General features: G+C 38.9%; 1 protein-coding gene across 1 annotated transcript; it reads left to right on the plus strand.

Moving 5' to 3' along the window:
* The first annotated feature begins 713 nt into the window (after positions 1-713).
* litafd (LITAF domain containing) lies at positions 714-6672 on the plus strand. Its single transcript, XM_079366126.1, has 5 exons — positions 714-767; positions 4828-4877; positions 5008-5097; positions 5235-5442; positions 5749-6672. The coding sequence occupies exons 2-5, from the start codon at positions 4832-4834 to the stop codon at positions 5864-5866; spliced, it is 462 nt and encodes a 153-aa protein (XP_079222252.1). The 5' UTR covers positions 714-767; positions 4828-4831; the 3' UTR covers positions 5867-6672.
* Positions 6673-8065: the final 1393 nt, after the last annotated feature.

Below are 8065 nucleotides of genomic sequence, written 5' to 3' on the forward strand. Positions count from 1 at the left end.
TTTCTACTCCGAACTGAAAAACTGGCAAAAATCACAAGTTATCCATGATTAACTTTGCTTCTTGGAGGACTACAGTAAGACCAAGTTCCAGTTAAAAAAATGTTTGATCTGCCTCTTACTGCATCCAGCACCCTGTTAATGGTGTGATTGTTGCAAGTGAATTGAAGCTATCTCGCATTGTAACAAAAGAAGGATTACAATTCCCCCATTTCTCTTCTGACATTTAATATTTTCACATATGGACTACTGAATAATTCTAGTTCCTACAGCAGCTTGTTCACACAGTTGAAAATGGTCATATTGGTCCCAACTTGAGTGTGTAAAGGTGTGTCAATCAAACTTTCCCAGTATCTTTCTGACCAAATTACAACACAAAAACTCTGAGGATTGCCTCAGATACTTTTTGGTTCTGTCTGTTCTAGAAACACAAAGCAGCAGGAGTGGAACTGGTTTTTCACATTTGTGTGAAACACACACACACACACACACACACACACACACACACACACGCATGCACTCCCTCAATAATCTGCCAAGAACAAAGAACAAGTTAAAAAAGACCAGTAGAACTACACCTAAACTGCTGAGTGACTCATTCCTGCTGCGTATTCACGTCTTTGTGGATGTCGGCTGGCTGTGGGCGGGGCTAAAGAGAAACCTTGTACAGGTACAGGTGAAAGAGGTGGACGTCTCAGTTATCTGGACTCTACATCAGAAGCAGCTTACACGCACACACACACACACTGCAACTGCAACACTCTACCAAGGTAAGAAATGAATCTAAGAGTCTGTTGGGTTTTGGTGGCCAACATTTTAAACTGTTAACAGGATTTAACGTAACAGTTAAGTTACTGTCAGTAGCTTTGTCTTTTGACATTTGTGGTTTAGAATTTAATTAAATCTTCTGAAAAACCAGTTTGATGATAGAAAACATACTTCGAAAAACTTGGGTCAAATCACTGTAAAGTTGGAACAGGATTAAACGAGATCCACTCAACAACAATAAATGAAATTCAAAGACAGATAACTTACAGTAGGTCCTTCAGAAAAGATTCGATCTAAGAGGGATATATTTGTTCTTTCGATGACAATGACTATTTTTTGTCTTATAAGCTTCATCGAATCTGTTGTGACCTGAACCTTTCATCTTTAACTGGAAGAAGTACAACTTCAAATTGCAGGGGTTCAACTTCAGTTTTTTTTTTTTATTCCTGGTCACACATGATTTGTTGCCTCTCCCTTTGAAATATTTGAGTTTTTAAACAACAATGGAACTGCCATGGGTGTAGCCCCGCTGGGTAAATCCAGCTGTGATAATACTTTTTGTAAAGCGTCTTGAGATAACACTTGTTGTGAATTAGCCCTATACAAATAAAGACTGATCGATTGATTAATGATAGTCCATTGATTAGATTGTTTAGATGCAGGTATTTCTGAATTTCAGGTTGGCATGTCTTTGTGCTTTGGGATCTGTCGTCATACAGATGTGTATACGTGTAAGCAACAAATGCTTTTAGATTTTGGGTGTTTCTCAAATAATGTTTTAACTATTTATCACTCTATGGATCTGTAGCTTTAGTTTAGGTGTCTCTAAGTTTTCTTCAAGTTTCCACTTTCTTAAATAAGAGAAACTGATTTGGACTTCAGGTCTTTTTTTTTTTTATTAGAGAAGCTGCTTAGTAAGAGAGTAAAAATATTCAGACCAGTTTTAACGTTACACCAGTAATTCATGATTGGATGTTTTTAGAAGGGGCATTAAAATCCAATAATGTGTTCATCATGCTGATTGGTGGAGCAAGGAAATACACCAGTTATCACGCCTTGAGAAATTAAAGACTGGAATTTTTTATTCTAAAACTGAGCGAATTGATCATCTTAATAAATTACATACATTTAATTTTCTAGAAACTTTACTGAAAAAGGAGCGTTTTTTAAACCCGATCATTGAAACGCATCATGTCGGAAGACCGAGAACGTTCCTCCCCCTGACACAGAAAAAGAGAGTCTGGTTTGACCAGCACAGATACCACATCCAGTAAAACCACACCCATAAATCAAAGTCTCGGGGTGTTAACTTGAGAGGACAATTTGGTTCATCTCACTGAACTCCACGTCAGTTTGTCGATGGACGGCCCTGTTAACCACAGTGGATTAAGAGCTGATATATTTAAATCAAGACGCCGTGTTATCTCTTAAAAGGCTTGAAGGCTTGTGTTGACATGTACAGTTTTAAGAATGGATGGAAGTGAAAAACTGGCTCATCATGGGCCAGTTTTTCTCGATCAGTCACACCCAACTGTCTTCCTGTCATCCACTTCCAGCTACATAGAATCCAGATGCTGTACTCGCTGAGGTCATGTGTCTTGGCTTTCCCATTTCTCATAAAAGATGATTTCTTTTTTTCTCAGCAGCTTTAAACTTGTGCGGTTTTAAAGCATCATTGTAATGTTGCAGATGAACTTTTGAAAAGCCGCACCCGGTGGCCGCGTCCATCAGACATGTCTGTTTTTTTCAAAGACAAACAAACAGTTAGGTTGCATGAAACAATTTTATAGACCCAGCTGTTTCCTTCTCTGACTGAACACAGCTACTGAAAAAAATATATTTCCCTTTTTAGACAGAAAAGGCAAAGCATCGTGTGGGTTAAATTGGTGGGAAAACAGTAGTAACACTATTGAGACTACAATTATTTTCACAAAATAACCTTTCATGTAAGCTCTGGAAAGTTTAGAGCTTACTGTTTATGAAACCTGTCATTTACAAAACACTGTGATAGGACTCATTCGCTCTCATTTTGCCCACAAGACAGATTTTCAGATAATTTTGTGAAAGGCAGTCTGTGAGGAAAGCATGCAGATCAGTGGCATTCCTGCACACAAACATATGGGTGTGTGTGTGTGTGTGTGTGTGTGTGTATGTGTGGGACGCACTGTGACATGATGACAAAGCAGTCTGTCATCTCTGCCAGGTTTCAAATGAACATTGCTAGCTGTGGCTACATTTCAGTGCATGGCATTAATAGTTTGAGGAAAATCTGACAGGGTATTGTGTGTGTGTGTGTGTGTGTGTGTGTGTGTGTGTGTGTGTGTGTGTGTGTGTGTGTGTGTGTGTGTGTCTTTTATCAGTGTAATAGAGAGAGAGATGGGATGTCCCCTACCAGAGACCTTTTAAATAATTGGACATCATGGTGCTGTCTCTAGCTAACATACCCCTGTGACCGGCGCTGGTGTGTTTTGCAATTTGGAACCAGAGTCTGCGCAGCATGAAACAAAAAGCTGGAATAACCACGGTGTTGACATCCTGGTGCTTCCACAGCAGAACCGATTCTTGTGTCACCTTGAAACAGACACTTGCACTATGGAAGTTTAATGACTTCTATAATAATACTCATTACTTTGCGTCTCACTGTCTCTGCCCGATACTCTTCTCATGCACACGACGATGCAGGAGGCTTATTCATCCACAGAGCAGTAAAACATGGCATTTTATATAGTATCAAATAACTCATTAAAAAAAACTTATCAGATCAAAAAAAGATAAACTGATCAAAAATCAATGTGAAGATGACATCCTTTAATGACAAAAATGGGTTTGTGAAAAGGTCTGTGACATGAATTTGGATTTTATGTTAACATAAAGGAGGTAGGGTTTATGACTGCAGCCAGTCAGCAGGGGGAGCTCTCGTTCTTTTGGCCTCACTTAAGGAGAGTAAGTCTGCTGTCCATTCCTTATACAGTCCATGCCTCCTAAATACATAAAATGAATGTGTGTGTGTGTGTGTGTGTGTGTGTGTGTGTGTGTGTGTGTGTGTGTGTGTGTGTGTGTGTGTGTGTGTGTGTGTGAGAGAGAGATTAGCGGAGTGATGCATAGTTCAGCAGCTGTGTATTTAAGGGTTTGTTTATATGGAAAGAGTGAGCCAAGGAGGAAGAAGAAGCCCAAACAGATGAGTTACAGTCATATGCATATTTTAGGCCAGTTTTTCCTGTATGGGATGGAGCTATGAAACTAATCTGATTACTTTTTTCTCTCTCACACATACAGCAGCCATGGTAGTCAAGAAATTTAGGTCACAAGTGGAGTTACCCTGTTTGTAGATCAGAAAAGTGTCACGTCAGGAGAATGCTTATTACATTTACAGTAAGAGCTTTTAGGCTGTCGGGGTTATGACAGACTTTGGTTTATCCTTCCAACACATCAACTACTGTTTAACATGACTTTATTCCTCCAACCACCCATTCACAGACCACCTGGTCTACTGTGAACTGATGGCTGTCTGTTGGTCTTGAGATGTCTTTTTTTTCCTTCTTTTTTTTAGCAAGGCAGCTATTTATTTAAAATAAATTGTTCGTCAATGTGACAGTTTTGTTCTTTATTTGTAGATTACGCCTCTTCTTTAGTTGATACAGAAAGCTGTTAGTAGGGAAACGGTTATAAACATAACGCTATTTCGGTGTGAATTGACAATGACACTAACAAACAACCTTTCATTGAGCCACCACACCTTAAACATGTCAATCATCACACCTCAATCTAAGTCCACCCCGGGCGTTTCCCCTGAGGGCTACTGACAACAAAAAACACAGCTACACAATGCAGTAAATCAACTGTACCAACCAGTGATTCACTCAGGAAGAGACAACAGTCCCATTAGCACAGTGTGACTCTTTTTAGCTCCCTCTGGAGGCAGACAGAAGATTTTCAAGTAGTTTTAAGCAGGGACAAGGTGTGGAAAATGTGTTCCAAGTTTTAAAGGTATTTTCATCAAGGCTTATAATAATAAGGTGTATTTTTCCCTTTATAAAACTTGTATCCCCTCTCTCTCTGCAGCACAATGAGTGCAGATGGAAAAAAGCAACCCCCTCCTTACATCATACCAGGTAAGCAAACACGTCGGCAGGCACATGGTTACAATCATTATTGTTTGACTGCCTCACAGACTCAGTTTTGTCTTTGTCCATCCTTTCTTAATTTTTTCTTCAATCTCTTCTGTTTTATTTGGTCATGTAGAAGGTCAAACAGATGGAGTGACGGTTTACAATGTCCACAGCCCCTTCGACGGTCATGGCCACCACTCTAGCAGTGCTAATGTCCAGCCAGGTAAACACACACCTGATGTAACACCTACTAAAGACACGTTTATTTTTTTATTAGCACTTAATTGACTTTCCTGACCCCCCCCCCCCCCCCCCCCCCCCCCCCGTCTCCGTCCTCAATTATCTCTCTGACTCTATCAGTCTTCACCAGTGGAGGTGGAGGTGGAGGTCTCGGTTCAGGTCTGGAAAGTGGTGATGGCAAAAGAAAGTATGTGAGCTACGATTCAGCGCTGGGGGATTCTCCAGGAATGACGACCTGCACTTCCTGCCAGCAACAGGTCATGACCAATGTCACCTACAAAGCAGGGACGTACGCCTGGCTCATGTGCTTACTCTTCATCTGCTGCGGGTGAGTGTGTGCTTCAGGATGCCCGTCATAGTTGGCCCATCTGGCACAGTCGCCTTATGACACCACACAAAAAGAGCGATGTGAATATCTTGTTGACCTCATCGAAGGAGAGGAAAGAGGGATTGCCCATATGCCCAAACATTCAAATGTCTTATATACCTACGAACTAGAGTAAGAATTATGATTGAATATGTAAAATAGACCAACTGATGGAAGTGAACTTTGCCTCGGTGTCCAAAAGGTAAAATATAGAAATGTATATTTGTGCTACATGTCACTAACAGTGCATTAAAATGTGTGTTGTAGGTTAGTCCTGTGCTGCTGCCTGATTCCCTTCTTCATGAAGAGGTTTAAGGACGCGTACCACACGTGCCCCCGCTGCAACAGAGTGCTGCATGTGGAGAAGAGGAAATGCTGTAAATGACGAGCATGAGGGCAGAAATGGACCCATAGAAATATGAAATAACATCCCGTTACCTCTGTCTGTGTTAGGGATGATCATGTTTATTTCTATGGATGTGCAGTGACATAAGCCTATCTGAAATCATACATCATATTATCTGCAAACAGACTGGGAGCGATTGTCAAAGCTCTGACAAGTTAAATCGAACACGCCCTTTTTGCACTTTTTGTAAGCAGTTTTTTTTTTGTCTCAGCAGAGAAAAACTTGTTATTCTTCTTAGAAACATATGCATACATAATGGTATTAAAATGAAGGCTTGTACATACACTTCAGCAAATATTATATTTTTAAGGGACTGTGGATTTGAAATAAAAAAAAAATATAAGGTTTATAAAACAGTCCTAAAAAATCCAACACAAAGAATAAAACTAGACATTTTTACAAGTCAAAAATCGAACGTAGGGAATATTTAAATCCAGTGTGACTCCTTTTATGTTATATTTATATGTTTACACCTAATTAAACTTCTCTTTTATTCTAACCTTATGGGATAATGGGCGATGTGAGTCGGTGGCAAATGCAAAGAAGTTTATTTTTCACTTAAGCTCAATCTTTACCTCTGAAGATGTCATTTTTATGCATAACAATGTAAAGAACAATGCAATATTAAAGCAAGACTACAACTAAAGAACGAAGGAAAATTGTTGAGGGATGTGACCCGTCTGCACATTTTCCACAAGATGAAACCTAGTATGTTTGGACTTCTGTTATGTGCTTATTATCTATTTTATATCATTATTTCCTAAATAAAAGTACACTAGATAATATATGCCCAAACAATTGTTGTTTCTATGTTTGTCTTCTACCTAGACCTCCATTCATTGCGCTAGACTTTTTAAAAACGATTTTTTTAACATGGACTCATGTAGCCAGTAGCCAACTCAAGGGGTTCCCAAACTCTTCAGGCTGCGACCCCCAAAATACCAGTGAAAGAAAGTGAAGACCCTGGAGGTTGTTAAGGTTTATAACTGCACAGAGCGGCACACACGCCTTTTATTTTTTTTTATGTATTAATTTATTGTGAGAAAGTCGAGAAGCAGAATTCAAGGTCTAATCTTCATTTCTAGACTGTAGCACTGAGTGGACACACACCATTTTATAAACAGACACTTGGGTTATTCATGTGTGTCTGTGGATGTCTTTACATGTGTTAAATACAGCCAGCTCAACATGACAGCAACAAGCTGTCTTAAAACCCAATTTAGGAAATCCCACACAATAAGAAACTGTGCACAGAATGAAGAATATAAGGACATAACCTAGGAGAGATATATTTAAGATAAACACCTAGTATAAAACCTGAAAAAATGCCCTAATTTTCCCTCTAAGCTTTAAAAAAAAAGTTTCTAAAAAAGTGATTTTAAATTAGCTAACATGGCTAGCTGGGACAGTTAGCATTGCCATGCCTTGTGTGTATACCTGTTTATTTACAGTCTATGCAGGGTACTCTCAGGGGTTTCATTTTCAAAAAATGTAACCACAATTTTACCTAAGACAGTTAAACTTAGTATTTTCTTCAAAGAATGAAAAATTAATTTAAACTCTTGCATGAGCATCCTACAACAACGACTCACAGCTCATCCGGTTTAGAAACCCTTACAGTATTTAATAGGTTTGAACCAGTTACCAGGAAATGTAGCCTACTGTATGTATACTGAGTGTTCAGTAGCAAATTATAGCAGGCTAATAAGTGAAGCTGAGCTGTCTGCATGCTTTTAGTATTTAGGAAAGCTTTTTCTAGGCCAGCTGTGGGCGGTCTTGTTGATTATTTTAATAAATGAATCACGTTCACCTCAAGTTAAAAGGTAGCATGAGCTGTCTTCACCTAAAGTTTCTCTGACCTCATGGGAACAAAAATCTTCTTTTAAAGACATCTCTACAATTTAAAATAAAATAAAAAAAACTTAATTAAATGTTAGCAAGTTTGAGCTGCCTGTGAAGATTATTATAACTTAAGTTAACTTGCCAGTAGCATGTGACGAAGAGTAAGGTAAACCTCCTGACCAAAAGGTGAGTTGACAGTCTCAGAAACATTTATATGCTTTGTGGCTAAAAGCTAAAAAAAATAAAAGTTTGCTAGTCTGTCAATTATAGATTAACTGTCCTCATCAACCAGTTAGCTCATTTAACACCACATTTAAATATGAATGGACATCACCC

The sequence above is a fragment of the Symphodus melops genome, assembly GCF_947650265.1.
Source record: "Symphodus melops genome assembly, chromosome: 17".
Taxonomy (NCBI): domain Eukaryota; kingdom Metazoa; phylum Chordata; class Actinopteri; order Labriformes; family Labridae; genus Symphodus; species Symphodus melops.

Excerpts from the sequence above, each read along its gene's own strand:
- litafd (XM_079366126.1), top strand. The coding sequence starts at position 4,832 with ATGAGTGCAGATGGAAAAAAGCAACCCCCTCCTTACATCATACCAG. Across the intron at positions 5,098-5,234 it reads CAGTGCTAATGTCCAGCCAG|TCTTCACCAGTGGAGGTGGA; the intron begins GTAAACACACAC and ends TGACTCTATCAG. Across the intron at positions 5,443-5,748 it reads TTACTCTTCATCTGCTGCGG|GTTAGTCCTGTGCTGCTGCC; the intron begins GTGAGTGTGTGC and ends TGTGTGTTGTAG.